The following is a 17,648-nucleotide window of genomic DNA, read 5'->3' on the forward strand; positions in this document are numbered from 1 at the left end:
GAATGCCTCCTTTGCCCCCTTTCCGTGGTCAGATTCTCAACCTCAGATACGCAGCCGGCACGGTTTTCTCTGTGCAAGGGGGAGGGGAGCGTGGATCGGAGTTATGTCTCCAAGCTTGGATCTGGGAATCTGAAATATCCTATGGGCTCCCATATGCTGTCTAGGGGCTATAGAATTGCTTCCTTACTATACATAAGGGTGTGTGGGGAATTCTTTTTCTGGATGTGATTCCTTTTTACAAGTCAAAAGGACAGATTTGTGTAAGGAATTATAGAAAACCAGTGGATAGGAATACTATTCCTATAGTTATCACCCAGTTCAACTAAGAGTCAACTTACCATTGTGCGGTTCGTACAACTAAAATGAGAGCCAGTGTGGTGTAGTGGCTAGAGTGCTGGACTGGGAGTTGGGAGATCCGGGTTCTAGTCCCCACTCGGCCATGGAAGCTCACTGGGTGACTTTGGGCCAGTCACAGACTCTCAGCCCAACCCACCTCACAGGGTTGTTGTTGTGAGGATAAAATGGAGAGGAGGAGGAGTATGTACACCGCCTTGAGTTCCTTGGAGGAAAAAAGGCGGGATATAAATGTAATAAATAAATAAATAAATAAATAAATAAAATGTAACAGCTGCAATGTAAAGGTGTATAAGGAATGTAGAGATGAGTATGATCAGCAATTGAGACTTTGAGAGTTCCCTCAGAGGGTTATTAGGAAAATGAAAAATAGACCTGATAGACACCATAGGAATGAGCTTTTATTAGATAATAAGCGGGTTCATAACAACCAATTGTTTTGGTTGTTAGAATATAACATGTTCTCTGCCATTAAGCATATAGCTCTAAAACATTGGCATCTAGCTAAAGATATCCTAAGATGTCAAAATGTACCAGCCATAGGGTATTGCAGGTCATGTAGTATAAAAGATAAAATTGTACATTTCCATTTAATTCATAACAGGATTAGACACCTCATTGCAAATGGATATTTTAAATGCAGGAGGTATGTTTGCAGTGCACAGTCCTTACAGCTGAAACAATTTACTAACCACAAATATGGGAAGGTTTTCAGATTAAGGGTGCCATTCTGTCTAGATAGGTGGTTGCCTCCGAACTCGGAGGCGACCTGCCTATCCAAAGCAAGGCAGGAGAAGCACAGGGGGATTGTTCCCTCCGCGCCTCTCCTGCCCTGCTTTTTCTGCTAGACAACCATTTTCAGTTGTCTAACTGCGGGGGGGGGGCGAGCAGGAGAGGAGGCTGCTGTATAAGTTGTGTCGTACACACAGTTCCGCTCTCCCCGCCCCAGAACACCCCCAGCCACGCTCCTTTTTGGCTGCTCCACGCTCCTCTTGCGAGCACGGAGGATTGGGCTGTTCCGCGCTGCCTCGGGGGCAGCGCAGACGTGAAGGAGGTCAGTTTTCTGGGAACCAATCTTGGAGTGCAGGCTCCAAGGTCAGTTCCCAGAAAACAGCATAACCTATGGCCGTCTGTCTAGCTCCTGTCTAGCGGCCATAGGATTGCTCCCTAAGAGACTTTACCATCTGTCAATTTAACAATGTGGTTAACTTAGTATTGTGCCCACCCTCATTAGTTTATGTTGGAAAAATCAGTAGGGCCACGAGGTTATGTATCATGAACACATAACTAAGATTAAGCCCAAGATTCCTGATGCCCCATTGATATCACATTTTTGGAATACAATCATTTACCTGAGGGTCTGAAGTTTTGGCTATTGCGCAGTGGCATCCTACCATTCATAGAGGGCACAATCCACATGTTTTACCCTATCAGTGAGAGGTATTTTGGATTTTTACTTTGCAAACAATAGCTCCTTATGAGCTTAATGACAAATTTGATTTATCTATGTTGTAAGAAACATCTGTTTTCAATTACAAATTACTGTTTCTTTAAGTATAACATTGGCCTTTAAGGAATAAATTAAGCTTAGTTTTGAGCTGCATGCAGTCTGTGGAAAGAGGAATGGATTTTGAGACAGCATGTTTGGGCATTTTTTAAAAATATTCATCTGTTGATAAGAATTATTTGTTTGGTATATAATGTTTTCCCCCTTCATGGATCACTGCCTTGTTGTGGCGAAGGGGCTTGCGTAACTCAGTGAAGCCATAAGCTATGCCGTGCAGGTAGGGATGGCAGAGAATTTCTCCCTGAAACTTCGGGGGGCCGAGCACCAACGTGTTCGGCCCCCTGAACAAGTTTCAGGGAGAAATTCTCGGGCCCCCCCCCGCACCCCGCACCCCCCCCCCGGGATGGGACTTACCTTTGCCAAATGTCCCTCCCGGCGGCGGGTCCGGCCGGCGGTTCGGCGGGTGTTCATCCGGGGCGGGAGCGGCTGCCGGTCTTTCGACCGGCTGCCGCCGCCGCCATTCCAATCAAAGAAAAAAAAAAAGCCCCCGTGATAGGCTACGTGACGATTATCGTAGCCTATCACGGCTAGATTTGCAAAGTCAGCCGTGATAGGCTACGTTAATCGTCACGTAGCCTATCATGGGTGACTTTAAAAAAAAAAAGCGTGTACGGATAATGGCGGCCCCCATAGGGAGCCGCCATTCCCGTTCCTTATTTGGTCGCTGTAGTCTACGTAAAGATTTACGTAGACTATGGCGAAAATAAGGGCAACGCTATTCCCGTTCCTTATTTGGTCGCCGTAGTCTACGTAAATCTTTACGTAGACTACAGCGACCAAATAAGGAACGCGAATGGCGGCTCCCTATGGGGGCCGCCATTTGCGTACGGGCTTTTTTTTTTTTTTTTTAAGTCACCCATGATAGGCTACGTGATGATTAACGTAGCCTATCATGGCTGACTTTGCAGATCTAGCCGTGATAGGCTACGTTAATCGTCACGTAGCCTGTCACGGGGGCGTTTTTGTTTTTTTTTTAAACTTTTGAGTTCGCGGCCCGGCGAGGCGCCTCCTCCCCGGCCTGAATTTCGGCCGGGCGAGGTGGGAAGCCTCCCCCCCCAGCCTGAACTTTGCGGGGGGAGCAGCGAAGCGCCTCCCCCCCACCGCGAAAAGCTTCGAGGACAGGTAAGTGAGTTTCGTCCACCCCTACGTGCAGGGCCACCCAACAAGGAGGTCAAATCAGTCCATCCTAAAGGAAATCAAGCCTGAGTGCTCATTGGAAGGACAGGTACTGAAGCTGAAGCTCCAATATTTTGGCCACCTAATGCAAAGAGAAAACTCTCTGGAAAAGACCCTGATGCTGATGCTGGGAAAGACTGAAGGCAAAAGGAGAAGGGGACGGCAGAGGATGAGATGGCTAGATAGCATCACCGATGCAATGAATATGAACTTGAGCACGCTCCGGGAGAGAGCGCAGGACAGGAAGGCCTGGCGCGCTATGGTCCATGGGGTCACGAAGAGTCGGACACGACTGAATGACTGAACAACAACAACATATAATGTTTTCAGCTAGTACATAATAACAAGTTTGGTAGAATTCTTCAGAGAAGTGTGGACTGGAGGAATTTTTGGCTATCGACAAAAAAACATGAGGATCTGAACCTCAACCGAACCCAAACAAAAAGAACAAAAAGTCCCGTCCCCCCACCCGGAACATTGAACTTCTTCTTCATGCACTGACCTGATAAAGACTCAGCATAGATGAAAAGGAATTTTACTGGTACACTGTAGTTATTGGAGTCTGAGGCATGAGTTTCTATTGTGCATTTTCATCTGTGTATTGATGTATTAGTAATGTGTATTTCATTTTAGTACTGACATATGTTTCTATATATTGGGTGGAGAAAGTAAACATATTATGCATGTCTACTGGGTCTTTGTTCAGGTTGGACTATTTTTGAGACGACCCATATTGTGTATTGGAATTGGGCTGTTACTCCACCTCTTGGCCTATTGAACGTCACACAGAGACAGCAATTCAGCTTACTTCAGAGAACATTCTACAAAGTGGTGAGGGAAGAAGGATGAATAACTGCCTGCATCTCTCTGTCCCATGAGAAGAGGTAAATCATATATAGGGTCTATTGACCTTTTTATGGTTTGCCGCCAAATTTGGCTTACTTCACTCACAAATATATTTTCATTTAGGGAGGAAAATGATGTAAATGATTGAACTGAATGGGGGTAATTTATCAGAGGGAAATTGGAGCAGGACCTGGGTCATCTAGGGTAAATTAATTGAATAAGAGAACTGATCTGAGTGGCCTAGGGTGCGCTGCAAATCAATTAAAGAATTTAGTGGGGTGATTTGGATGGGAAATTAATTTGTTTGTCTTCCATGATGTTCAAATGCTAAAAATTATCTCCAGATTCTAAGAATTACCTCCAAATTAGCACATATGTATATGTATAAATTAGCAGACACAAATTTTATGAAAATTGGCATTCACTTTTTTCCTCTTTCTCACACCCTCCTTTTGCACACACCCTCCTTTTGGACTAGCCCCATCCTCCATGCTCACAAGAGGAGTGAAGAGCGGCTGAAAAGGGGCGTGGCTGGGGGTGTTCCAGGGCGGGGAGAGTGGAACAGCAGCCTCCTCTCCCGCTCCCACCCCCCTGGTGGCTAGACACACCCTCCTTTTTGGCAATGCATACCTGGCTACCCTAGTTGTGAAGGGGCAGAGGAAAAAAAACTATAACTCAAGAGAAATGGGGAGCAGGATTCTGACAGCCATCCAGGAACCTCCTGAATCCTGATTTAAGTGGAGCATTTAACCTGAGCTTTCCACAGTCCCACCAGCCACTCTTGCTACTTCATCAAGCCACCATGACAGCACAGGTTTCTAATCAATATTTATGTACATTGATGTACTGGTGATAAAATAACTGTGCCATTACATCATCTGACAAGAACATGAAAACATATGTAGTAGTAGTAGTAGTAGAACTTGTATATATATAACTATTCTATTATTATATACTAATAATAGTATTACTATTATTTTCACAAAACTGATATTGTTGCCCCTCGGTGCTAGGAAAACTTTGTGATTGTGGAGCTGGACTGTATATGCTCCCACATACCAGCTCAGCCCTCAGCTATGCAGTTATAAAAAAACAAAAAGGAACTTTTTCTCTATTGTGGATGTTCAGCCTAAAAACGGGTGAGGACAGGGGAGGACATTTGATTACTATATATTTATCTATCATTATGAGCAGATATTCAAAAAATGAGTAAAGACAGCCAGCATCACAAACACACAGCAGGTTCAGAGCAAGGTCCACAGAGTAGATGAAACCTCTTTTTCATGAACAATAGACATCGCCCAGGCTTGTTTTGGCAACTCCTGCAATACAGATTTATTGGCACAGATTTGGCAATACAGGTTTATTGGCACTAAAATTAATACTGCTTGCTGCCCTTATAGCAGATTTCATTGCAGTGTCGATCCAAGCATGAGGGTGGGCTGTGTGTTCTCCAGCAAAATAGAGCCTCCCTTCATTCTGAAACAAAGTCTTGAAAAAGTGGCTGAACTGGTATGGGGTGGGGGAAGCAAAGGCCCCCATCGAAAACTTGTCTAGGGCCCATTTCTGTATCACATGCCTATTGCAAACAGATTTGAGATAATTTTTAGACACATTGTGGACTTCTGACAAGTCATCCATCACCACGTCAATGCACTTTTCCTCACTGAGAGGAACAAAGAAGTCAGCATCATCATTCCAGGTATAAGAAACTAGGAGTACCCCAAGGCCACTGGGGAAGTCATGGTTTGGGTAGTAGATAATTCGGGATGGGTGATCTGTGATTGACCTCCCACCTCGAATGCCATCTTTCTCCCAAAATCTGTCAGTGCATGCCAAGGCAATTTTAGTAGAACTTGCATAATGAAAGGAACGCAGAGCATGTGCCTTTGTATGGGAAAGAGGCGGCTGGAATTTGATGAGCCGTGTGGCTTTTGCAGTGGCTGTGACAAGGACATAGTCCGCCGTCAGATATGACAAGGCATTTTTGCCCAGTTTGCGGAAAAAGATCCTCACTTTCTTGCCCGAGCGAATAATCTTCTCCACTCTGCTGTTTAAATGGACTGTCCTGGGCATATCTTGGAGGAAGGCATTGGGGAGCTGGTCAAATCCACCGGTGATTTCCTCAAAACTGAAGAGGTCAAGGTGGGAGGAGGAAAGAGAACAAGAAAACAGCTAAGGGATTAACTTAATGAACAACACATGTGAAAATCCAAAGCCAAAAACATTATTGCAACCATTGTATTTCACAAATTATTCCAAAAACAGGACGACTCTTTAGTAATTCTGGTTACTGAGCTATGTTATATCCAGAGGAGCATTCTTGTCATATTCCACTTCAGCCCTTTTACCTCAGTGGAAACCTCTGCTTCCAATATCAACCACTCACCTCTCTCATCACTCAGACCACCTGTTGTTCACCCTTGAATTTCTACCCTGGCTTCCTGTCCAATTCCGCATCCAGGACAACTGTGTCCTTAGCTTCAAAGCTAAGGCTCCAGTAATGGAGAAGTGGCCTTATATTTCACCAGCAGAATAGCTAGGAAATGGCCAGAAAAGCATGTGCAAGTGAGTTTTTTTTTAATAGCTATGCATGAATAGCATCAAGAGAAGATCATTCTAGAAGCTTTGCAACACATATATCTCAGACTCATGCCTGACCATTCAAGAATGATGGATTCCCATCTTCTGGCACCTTCTTTCTGTATAATCCCTAAATGCCCTCAAATAGGGCATGTGTGGATTGAGCCAATGTAGAATAGTCATATCACTGCATGCCTCAAAATAATGTTTTTCATTGGAGCCAGCTGTAAGTCATCAAGCACTAAGGAAATATGTGGTGAAAAGTAAACAACTTGTTGGTCTTTAATTGGGAATACATTTGTCGCTGAGTGTCATAGCTAAACTTTGGCAGAGGCCACTGACTTTTCAAGCTAGGTGTTAGTCAGCTTGAGGAATCATAAAAGGATGCCTTCTCTCCTAATAAAGACAATTTTTCATATCCATCAAAAAGAATACAAAATCCTCCCCCTCTTACCTCTTATCATCAAAGAAGGTCACATATTCCAAGGCAGAGTTAAGAAAGGAAATGTGGAATCCAGAATCTTCATTCAAGAGGTCACCAATCATATCTACTGCTCCTCTGCTCAGATTTCCTTCTTTAATTAAGTATTCCTAATTGGGGGAAATGGGTAGGGAAAGGTTGGTTAAAAGTACAAATGCCTACTTCTTAACTTTTGAACTTCAGCTTCATTTATCCTCAATTCCTTTCTCTATTACCCCAAAACAAACATAGGGCTATATCCAGAATCTACCTCCCACAGAGGGAAAGGCCCCTTCTGTCTGTGGCAGGGAGGCTTCTAATCCAGCACTGGTGGAATAGAGGAGGGCAACCTTTGTGGATTCCCCCTCCCTCTAAAGTCCCCTATGTCCTACACAAAAAAATCTGCTCCAGAGTATTGGGGGCAAGGGCCAAGGGGTCATACTGGGGGCTGTAGGGGAAAAACAGAGAAGGTCATCTCTCCCTCTTTCTGCCAGTGGGAATTCTGCTCAGGGAATGCTCCTGCTGGAGGAAAAAAAGCTGGATCCAACTGACAAGGACATTATCTGATCTAATTCATTGTAGTTAAAGGGATACAAAGTTGCCTAAACATTCCTTCTTCTCCTCTTGCAATATTCTTAGTTACTGTAAACAAAGGATATTTTGGACCAGACCAACATGGAGCTTTCAGTCATGGCCCTTAATGCTCAATGTAGTTCTACTTCTTTTCATATATGTCTATCTTATTTAGGTTCACTGCTCCCACATTGCATTGCTCATGTGTGCAATGTGTTTGTTTGTTTGTGTGCAGAAACGAGCAACTGACTGATTCTCAGCCATGCTCTGCTCTCTGTGAGTAGGACCAGTGCGCTGGCCAGAAATATAGGTGCCTTTGATGAATAAGCATACTGGGTTTGAAACTGGGCAAAGGGACGGAGGCTCCTTTTTATCACTGAATGGTGCCCCTGTTCCCAAAATGTATCAGCTGTATGAACAATCCTGATAACTGTAGAACTACTAATTATGAACTGAATAATATAATATAATTTAATAATAACTATTTAAGATTGAGTTTTTGTTGTCTTTTTAAAAATATATATTGGGTGGGTGTATATTATGCCTATTGTATTTTGCATTGTGCACTTTGATGGACATGGCAAAATGGGCAGAGACACTGTATTATTATTATTATTATTATTATTATTATTATTACATTCATACCCCACCTTTTTTGTCTCTTGGAAGAAACCCAGGGTGGTTTCCATAGTCCTCCTCTCCTCCATTTTATCCTCACAACATTCCTGTGAGGTAGGTTAAGCTGAGAGCCAGTGACTGGCCCATGGTCATTGGTCACCCAGTGAGCTTCATGGCCGAGTGGGGACTACAACCCAGATCTCTCAAGTCCCAGTCTAACACTCTAACCACTACACCACACTGGCTCTCATTAGAGTTTCATTGCATGTTACACATCTTCTCCCCTGGAAATTTTAACCTGGAGGTACATTTCTCTGGGGGGTTTACTTCCCCACTTCTAGTACAGCCAGGCATACAAAATGCTAGGCATCTTCCTGGAAGCACTTTAATACTCTCCCTGTCCTCATGATTATCAGTTGAATGAGCCATCCATGTGCAAAGGTGCCCTGCTGAACAGTTTGGGGGAATGTACAAGGCCTGAAAGTATATTTGATTTTTAACGACAAGCAATTGCTCACTTCTCTTACCTTCGTGGAATATGAGTCATATTTCTCCTTCAAGATTGTGCAGTTCTTTGTCACCTGCACAGGAACCATAAATAAAGGTAACTAACAAGCAAAAGGAAATGCACAGCATAATTTCCCCCACTGAACAGCTATTAAACATGAAAGTTGCACAAAGAATTCCAAAGTTTGAAGCAAATTTTCCTGACAAAAGTGTGGGTGATTTAAAATGTGCGCATTTTGAGGAAGTTGCACACTTTGAGAAAGTTGTACATTTTTCAGTTGTGAATGTGAAGGCAAGTTCAGGAATTTGCCAACATTTTCAGAGAAAACGCTCTCCCATTTGCATTCAGGATCGCGAACGGGGCATTTGATAAGCAAACTGAAATGACATTCTCATACATCCCTAATGTCAATGGTGGTTACTAACTTACGTGCCCTGATGGCACTATACCAGGGCCACATTCCCTCAGGGGTAATCTATGCCTGCCAGCAGTGGGCATGGTTGAAGCCAGTGGTGGGTGGAGCCTGAGCCAAAACTGGGTGGCACTCTCTTTCTGCCACCCTCGTCTCCCTCCCTCCCTTCTTTTTCTTTTCCACTCAGCGGGCTGCCGCAGACAGACAGTTCACTCTTGCTAGAGGCCTGAGCTGATTGCAAAGGCTTTTGAAATTATGCCGAGGGCCACATGAAATTGCCATCCCACATATGGCCCTAGGGCTACATTACATGTTACTCAGCCATGCACTTTACAAACAATAATAGTCCAGATTCAAAGAATTGCGCAACTAGTTCCACATGCCCAAGGGAGTTTGGGGCTTCTGTTTTCATGAACAGCACTCTACCTCCGTCACCACCAACATGTATTTGTGAAACTGATGAGAATTTGGGGCAACAATTTAGAAAATTTTAATATTCAGGACCATTTAGTGCATTGCAGGTTCCTACTAGGAAATAATATCCATGTAGGGAATTATGTGTTTGACTTAATGTGCAAAGTGGAGATCACTTAATGAATGAAGTGGAGGGTGAGTTTTATGTAAGTTATGTACTCTTCTTCAAAATGCACGTACCGTATCCAGCGTTCCCTCATAGAGTTCATCAGCAGACTTTCCCCTCTCCTTGGGATCCACTTCATATCCAAATAAGTTAGCATTTTCATTCACAGTTCCCACCCTTTCCCTTCTATTTCTAATTAAATACCAGGCATTTTTATCTGTCTGAACAAATGGGTTTAACGTGAGGTTGAATTTCTTAAGATATTCACGAATAATTCTGAAAAAAAAAAATAGAAAAGGATTGTGAGAGAAAGCATGTGTGAAACACAAAACCATGTCATAGGAGAAACGGCAGTAGAAAATGGAATCTTAGGGACAAACTGGATAAGATGACAGTTAGGGAAGTTGCAGGAGTCCAAGAAGGAGGTGAAGTCTGAAGGACTCCCTGCCCCCCTCGGCCTCCTGGACCCCGTTCACCGAGCTGCTGCCACTTACTGGACCCGCTCACTGAGCACCCATGTGGTCCACAAGCTCCCACAGGCTGCCTGTCCCCTTGGTGAGGTGCCATTTTGCATAAAAATGGTGGCTCGGGCTTTTCCGGATAAGTAATGTTACATAAATGGTGGCCATAAAGGGGCCATTTACACAAAATTATAGGCTTGAATGTTCCATTTACACCTGCAATGTTGCATAAATGGCTTCTTTATAGCCCTCATTCATGTAACTTTACATATCTAGAAAACCCTGAACTGCCATTTTTACACAAAATGGCGGATCTCTAAGAGGGCAGGTGGCCCCACAGCGCTTGCCGGGCGCTCATTGGGTGCTCCAACGGCTCAGGCGGTGGCTCAGCGAGCACCGGGCAAAATGGATGGAGTGAGTCTGTTCATCCCGAATGACCGTGATCCATGATTGGATCTCCAGTCTCTTTAAATTTTTGGCAAGTAGTAGCTACCAATCTGGATTAGGATTGCAGTGTCTGGGGAAACCATTTTTTTCCCATGCTGCTTTTTAATGACATTCACCCTGCCTAAAGATGATATCTGCCTTCATAGGAATAACTCATGTGTACACAGACTGTATGTAAGTTTTCCATAATGAGGCAAATGGCAACTGGGGGTGGGGGTGAGATTTTCACTGGGAAATTGGTATGGACAAATCCCACCCCTTCCAGTGCTGCGGTCCTGAATTTTATGTCTGATCATGGCTATTTGTCATCTCATCAGGCTTGGCCCTTACTGGGCTCCAGATGCATGCTGTTTACTATTTTGTTGTTTAGTCATTAAGTCGTGTCCGACTCTTCGTGACCCCATGGACCACAGCACGCCAGGCCTTCCTGCCCTCCGCTCTGTCCCGGAGTATGCTCAAGTTCATATTCATTGCATCGGTGATGCTATCTAGCCATCACCTGTTAGTAAAGCATGATGATTTTATATTATTTATATAGACGTCCAGATAATTCATAAACCCCATCCAGCATGAGCAATGGTTGGGGATTATGGGATTTGTAGTCCAAAGCATTGAGAGGGTACCTCATTGGGGAAGGCTGGTCTAAGAGATGAGGCAGGATGGAAATAGTTGAGAAAAAGGGTTGAAGAGAGTTGCTTTTCCGTGGGGGAAAGCTGCTTGACAGATTGCCACTGTCTCCCTGGGTGGGTGCCTGTCTGCTTCTCCATGCTCAAGGTGTACATTTGTAAATAGACAGATATTTCAAAAGCACTGTAAGTCTCCAGCGCTTTCTCTCATCCAAACAAAATAAAAGCCCCTGGAACTTTTTGTCACTCAAGGAAAATGGGGAGTGGCTCACACAGTTCTTCTTTACACTTAAGGTTTAACACTACACTGAACCACCGCCAGACAGATGCAAACTCTACAGTGGTCAAACACATCCTGCAGGCCTTTGAGTGGCGAGCCATGAGTGTGAACCGGCCTGAGTGTGAAATATTATGAAGGGCGGTATATGAATGCCCTAAATCAATAAAAACAAAAACATAGTAACTGCGAATTGCTGAAATAAAATAAATAAATAAACACCAATGTGCTTAGACCTGGGCTGCAGAATCTCTTTCAGCCTGAGGGCCAAATTCCATTTTGAAGAAGCTCTCATGGGATGCATTCCAGTGGTGGGCGGAGCCAAAGTCAAAATGAGGCGGGGCCAAAGACAAAAGGGGCAGGTCAAAATACTCCGACTACAAGCATGCTGTAGCTTGAACCTCTTACTTTCAGTAACGAAGTCTTAGGAGAGGCATTTCAGCCTTTCAGAATGCAGAAAAAAACTGCACAAAAACTGGGAAACCACCAAAAGATTGTGGGGAAAGAAGTGGAGCCATGGGAAAGGGGCATGGCCTGCTGGGGTACCTGGATATGGCCCTAGGCGTGAGGTTCTTCACTCCTGGCTGAAGCCCTGCAAAGTTCAGAGCATCCTCTCTCCCTCTGTGTGAAAGGAATGGGTTTTCTGCATGATTGGTACCAAGCCTTTTTCCTTACCTGTGTGCCTTGGGCAGACGCATAGGTCCCACATCCACATACCAGTCCTTCTCACGATAGGTCTTTATCCGCCCTCCCACGTGGTCACTGGCTTCCAGAATCTCAACCTAGGATCAAAAAACATGCATCCTTTTGCATCAGTCTCCCGTGCTTCCTTCCAGATTACTACCCCAGCAATAAATAGACCTATACGTGATACACATACACAACGAACATCACTAAACACAGCCAAGGAAGGGGCCATAACTCCATGACAGAGCACCTGATGTGCATGCAGAACAACTAGGTTCAGTCTTTGGCACCTCCCATTGAAAGGGTCAAATAGCAACTTGAAAGACCTGCTGTGGCTCATACCTTGCAGAGCTACTGCCAGTATTTGTCAGACTAGCCAATACACAGCTAGACAAATTGACCAGCACAAGGCAGGGATGGTAGAGAAATCTGCTGCAGATTCAAATCAGGCCAGATTCTCAAGAATCCAACCTGCGAAGTCTGCAGCAGACCAACCCCACCTACCTCCAGGTCTGTTGGATTTCAAACAAGGTGGCTCTCCTCCATTCTAAATGGCACTGAGGCACCGTCAAGGCCCTTCCTCCCTGCGCTGGCTGTCAGTGGCTTCCTTAATAGCTGGCATGGGGATGAAGGGTCCTGGAGCAGCCAGGAGGAGAGCCACCCCACAAAATCCAATGGACGTGGTAAGGGTACAGGGGAATCCGTGGGGCCCCAAGCTGCCCAGATCTCCCCAGTGCAGACCCCCCCCAGACCAGAAGTCGTTGGGTTCGTACACCCTAGTATAAGGCAGGTTCCTATGCTCCTAACCTCAACGTATGGCAGAGCAGAGATGGGAAAAATCTGTCAATATTGGTTTCTCTCAGTTTCTCATTTTTCCACTCTTAAGTTCTGTTCATCCCAAATGTGGAGATTTTTTTAAAGCTCACATGAAAATTTGTATGAATTTTTGCGCACAGTTTGCCTAATACATACATTTTTATGCAATTTTGCCTGATATACACATTTCGCAAGTGATTTCCCTAATATAATGCATTTCTGAACGTTATTTTAACTAATATATGATTTTTGTCTGCACTTTTCCCTGATAGGTACATTTGGACTGGAGAACTCCCTTGCAAAATGTGGAGAAGTATAAATTTGAAAGGATAGCTGAATTTCAGTTTGTGTATGGATTCAAAAGTGCAAAATTAGATGAGTTCACATTAAAATGTGAACCAAACAGAATTCTCCCCATCCCTACAGCAGAGTGATCGCCTCCCATTATAGGCACTGGCACAAGTGAGGAAGTAAATGTAGCAACTTAGATGGCCATAAGTAAACTTACGAAATCCTTATTTGTGTAATATCTTTATTAGGCTAACTCAAAGGTCACAAAAGGTACACGTTTTCAAGATCTCCATATCTCTTCATCAGGCAAGATGTTGCAAAAAGTCTGTGTCAGGGGGACAGGAACAGGGAAAGGCTGACTTGATGTTGAAGTCATGATGTCTGCATGGGGTCTTATGATGGAATGGGCAAGGTGGGTTTGTAGGCTTTCAAATTCAGCTCTACCAGGCAATATGGTGGTTTGAGGTTTCACCTGGAACTAGCGGCAGTTCTAGGTAAAACCTGGAACTCTATGACATCACCTGATAGAGCCCATATTCACACTTCAAATAGGAAATATTTGTCTCAAATTTTCAATTCAAATCCTTGATTTGACTTAATGCCATGTCTTAATAGTGATTTTGGCAGGATTCACATTTGAAATCTCCTAAGTTGTTAACTGTTAAATACTAAGTACCACTGCATATTAAATGCTGTTAATATACTAAATGCCATTACATGTTAACTATCAAAAGCTGTCAAATATTAAATAAAGAAATATGCCAATCATGAAAATACAGTCAAGTAGAGGGGTTTCTGGTTCAGTCCAGAGCAACAAGAAATGACCTGGGCAGAATGTCCCTCCCCCTCCCAAGCATTGTTCCCTGTGCAGAGCCCCTACATAAAAGTATGATAATAATCAGGCAGAGGACAATGGGATCGATTTCATGCTTTGTCACCCCACAGTGTGACTCAGGGCACTGCCTATGGTTAAAGTTTAAATAAGAATGACTTACCTGACAGAGGGCTTTTTAGAGAGATAAATAATGTAAGGCTTATCTTACGTTATTTGGGTTGGATCCAGAATTAAGCTGGGTCAATTATGCTGGCAGAACTGGAGTTCCCCACCCCATCCTACCCGGATTAGCCCCTCCAGCCTCCTAGAAATGCTACAGAGAGTCAGGAGATCCTGCTAAATGGGGCAAGCTGTGGTGTGGGAGGAGGGAGAACCCCCCAAACTGGGCAGCGGAATCTTCCATGAATGAAGGCCTTCCTTTCGTGGAAGGCAGATTCTGGATCCAACATGCTGGAAATACCAAATATTAATACAAAAGCCGCTCGCTCAGAAAGCTCTAGTGTCCCCTTTTTTGGTTGAGATTAAAGGCCTGTGTTTGTCAGTCAGTGCAATTACCTGATGTCCGGCATCTTTCAGTAACTTGGCAGCAGTGAGTCCACTTATTCCTGCCCCAACAATCACCACAGTCTTTGGCTCCAAAGTCTTTTCCAGCCCATTTTTGGCAACGTTTAGCAGCTCCTCATAGTCAGGGTCATCAAAACACTTCATCCACTCCTCCTGTTCGACAGCATGCTGTTTGGAGACCAAGGCTGCCATGAGCAGCAGGAATGCGAAAAATGCTAGAAGAAAGGAAAGCAACGATTTAACAAGGATGATGATGCAAAAGAGAAAGCAAATCAATGAAGCATGAAAACAAATGTTGGTTAATTCATTTTCACCTTTGATTCTGATGCTATTTGGATTCTCTAGAAAACGTTTAATAAATAACCACGTACTGTTCGGCTGAACACCAAGTTGGTGGAGATCTACTGCAACTTTTCTTTTTAAGTCATTTGAAGAACTGGGTAACAAATTGACCAAAGAATAAGCATTGCAGTCTTTTGTCACACTAGAATCAAATGTACTAACTGTACAACCACCCATGGCCAAATCAAAAGCATTGATCTGGCCCTTTAATTCCAGTTGATCTTCCTCCCTTAACTGCTGCAACTGCTTTACTTAACATTTATTTTGTGCCACTAGTACAGTAGTGAGTGTACTCAGAACATCTGTTTTGGGCACAATCCTATCGGGGTAGTCGGCCGCCTCTGAACTTGGAGATGACCATCTATCCAATGCAGGGCAGGCAGAGAGCGGAGGGGATCTTCTTCTGTGTGTTCCGGCCATCCTGCATTTGTGGCTAGATGGCCAATTTCAGCTGTCTAGCCAGGGCACCTCGGAGCGGGGTTGGGGGGGTGAGGCCAGATGGCAAAAAGGGAGCATCATAGCAGCTTCTTCGTCCCTAGGAATGCCCCCTTTCTGGCCAGTCTGCGCTGCTCTTGCGAGCAGGGAGCCATGGACGAACCACACTACCTAAATGGCAGCAGGGGAGGGGGAGGGGAGTTGGTTTTCTGGGAATCAACCTCAGAGCGCTGGCTCCGAGATCGGTTCACAGAAAACAAAAAATCTATGGCCGTCTAGACACTGCCTAGCAGCCATAGGATTGTATCCCTTTATTCATTTTCCCATTCATTTATAATATTTATACACCAAACACCATTGTCAAATCATCATACACAATTCATTAAAACAATAAAAATGAAATACAAGATTATAAAATGCTAGATAGTTTAACTTATGACTCTCCTTCCTGAAGAAAAAGATGAAGAAGATGGAGTCAAAATAAGGCAACTGTGATAATGAAGGGCAAAACTAGATGTGAAATTAATGGCGCTATTTGCCCTTGAGTGCAAGATTTCTGTTTCTCAGATTTCCAGCATGCCCTCCCCCAGTCTGGACTGGGATCCTGTATGAGGAGTAGGGGGCTTTAAATCTTTGACCCCCCACTATGGTCCCAGTCTTGATCTGGGGGCATGCCTGCTATATGCATGGGAATAAAATCTCCCATTAATTCCAGTTGGGCAATCCATATCAGGACCATAGTGGTGGTGGAGAGTGTATCCCAATCAGGATTAGGGAGCCCTATCCTGGCAATTTCTGAAAAAAAATACCTTGCACTCAAGAGCAAACCATGTGCTGTTGGCTTTAAGACGACAATGACAAAGGAGAAAGAAGAGAAACCTCATAATTTACAACGTTTTAATTAACTGTAAATCACATTAAGGGATCTACTCAGGTCCAAAGGCGATTAATACATGTATAAGGTAAATGAATTAATTAATAAAGAGTCAAGGAGGACCAATAGATCCAATTCCTTGTCCTCAGATTGGACATCATATACCTTAAGCATCCCCGACAGAAGTTTGTCCAGTTTTTTTCTTGTAAACCTTCATAAAAGGATATCCAACAATATCCCTAGCCAAGTTATTCCATTATTCCATTGCAAGTAAGTTAACAAAACTTCTACTACTAACAAGAACAACAACAACAATATACATTTATTAAGATAATAACCATTTGCACTTAGACGTTTCATGGTCGTAATTTGACCCAAAAGACACAAGTCTCCTGATATGAGTTCAATGAGAAAAACATCAACTACTTACAGAACTGGTCCATGTTTCGATGGTCATTGTAAGGGTGCAAGTGAGCTCTCTTATTTTATAGCCAGAATGTGCTGACTCAGTGATTCAGAATTGGAGAAATCCGGCTTTCCCAACTGAAACCCTGTCAGTGGCCAACCTCTCCTCAGGCAGCGCCCATATGCACCTAGTTGGAGCAGGTCACTTGAAGCACAGTAGAGCATGTTTGCACATAACATATTAACACAACCTATTGCCTATTGCACAACATAGTGATCATGCAGTTGTGTTGCTTCTAATAAAACACTTTTAAAAAAAATATTGCGGGGGTAAACAATCCAGCTGAAATGCTTCACAAGGAGGTCAAGAGCATCTCATTTTTTGCTCAATTGCTTTTCTGGAACTGGGACATTCCACCAGAACTTTCTGCTAGGGCCTATTAAAAGATGGAGTGGCAAGAGATTGACTCAGCTTTGAGATAGTCAAAGCTTGTCTTTCCACAAATAACTAGAAAGGAAATGTCAGATACTATTGCTTCAGTTGCTCTGCAACAGCTGTCTTGCAACATTGTTTTTTGCTGGTTGATTAGAATAGGTTAGACAAAGGACAGGTTACAAAATGTTTTAAAAATGAATGCGTAAATCATGAACATTACTAAATTAATATATTCCCCATTTCCTTTACCTTAGCTGTCAAATACCAACAGAAATCCAGACAAGCAATTAGAAAAGCCTGGAACTTGCTCTATCCAATGCATGTTTTGTGAATGAAACTTACTCACCTATCTATTTCGGTATATTTATACCAAACCATCCTATGATTTAAATAAAAAGCAACTAAGGGCACAGTCCTACTGCCATGATCGTAAGCACATGAACTCAGAGGCTTACGCTCATCCTTGCACCTTGCA

The 17,648-nt window shown here is 43.7% G+C and overlaps 1 protein-coding gene across 2 annotated transcripts; it reads right to left on the bottom strand.

Annotated features, from left to right (window-relative positions):
- Window positions 1-370: 370 nt before the first annotated feature.
- Window positions 371-16,792, bottom strand: LOC146355190 (L-amino-acid oxidase-like). 2 transcript variants are annotated; one of them, XR_014788605.1, is made up of 8 exons: window positions 16,763-16,792; window positions 14,673-14,896; window positions 12,164-12,270; window positions 9,752-9,953; window positions 8,705-8,758; window positions 6,981-7,117; window positions 5,101-6,074; window positions 371-1,254 (listed from the first exon to the last, which is right to left on the bottom strand). XR_014788605.1 is itself a non-coding variant. In XM_084840778.1 (7 exons), exons 1-7 carry the CDS (start codon window positions 16,773-16,775, stop codon window positions 5,279-5,281), a joined length of 1,533 nt encoding a protein of 510 aa, XP_084696904.1. In that variant the 5' UTR covers window positions 16,776-16,792; the 3' UTR covers window positions 3,402-5,278. The 2 variants fall into 2 exon arrangements, 1 of the variants encoding a protein (XP_084696904.1); XM_084840778.1 differs by lacking the exon at window positions 371-1,254 and having other exon boundaries at window positions 3,402-6,074.
- Between the last annotated feature and the right edge of the window lie 856 nt (window positions 16,793-17,648).

The sequence above is a fragment of the Heloderma suspectum genome, chromosome 2 (assembly GCF_057233095.1).
Source record: "Heloderma suspectum isolate Gila_16-S chromosome 2, 16-S_ref, whole genome shotgun sequence".
Lineage (NCBI taxonomy): Eukaryota > Metazoa > Chordata > Lepidosauria > Squamata > Helodermatidae > Heloderma > Heloderma suspectum.

Bases quoted from the DNA above. Each gene is read 5' to 3' on its own strand.
- LOC146355190 (XM_084840778.1), bottom strand. The intron at 8,759-9,751 runs GTACGTGCATTT...GTTCCTGTGCAG, and splicing joins ATGAGGGAACGCTGGATACG to GTGACAAAGAACTGCACAAT. The intron at 6,075-6,980 runs GTAAGAGGGGGA...TGACCTCTTCAG, and splicing joins ACCTTCTTTGATGATAAGAG to TTTTGAGGAAATCACCGGTG.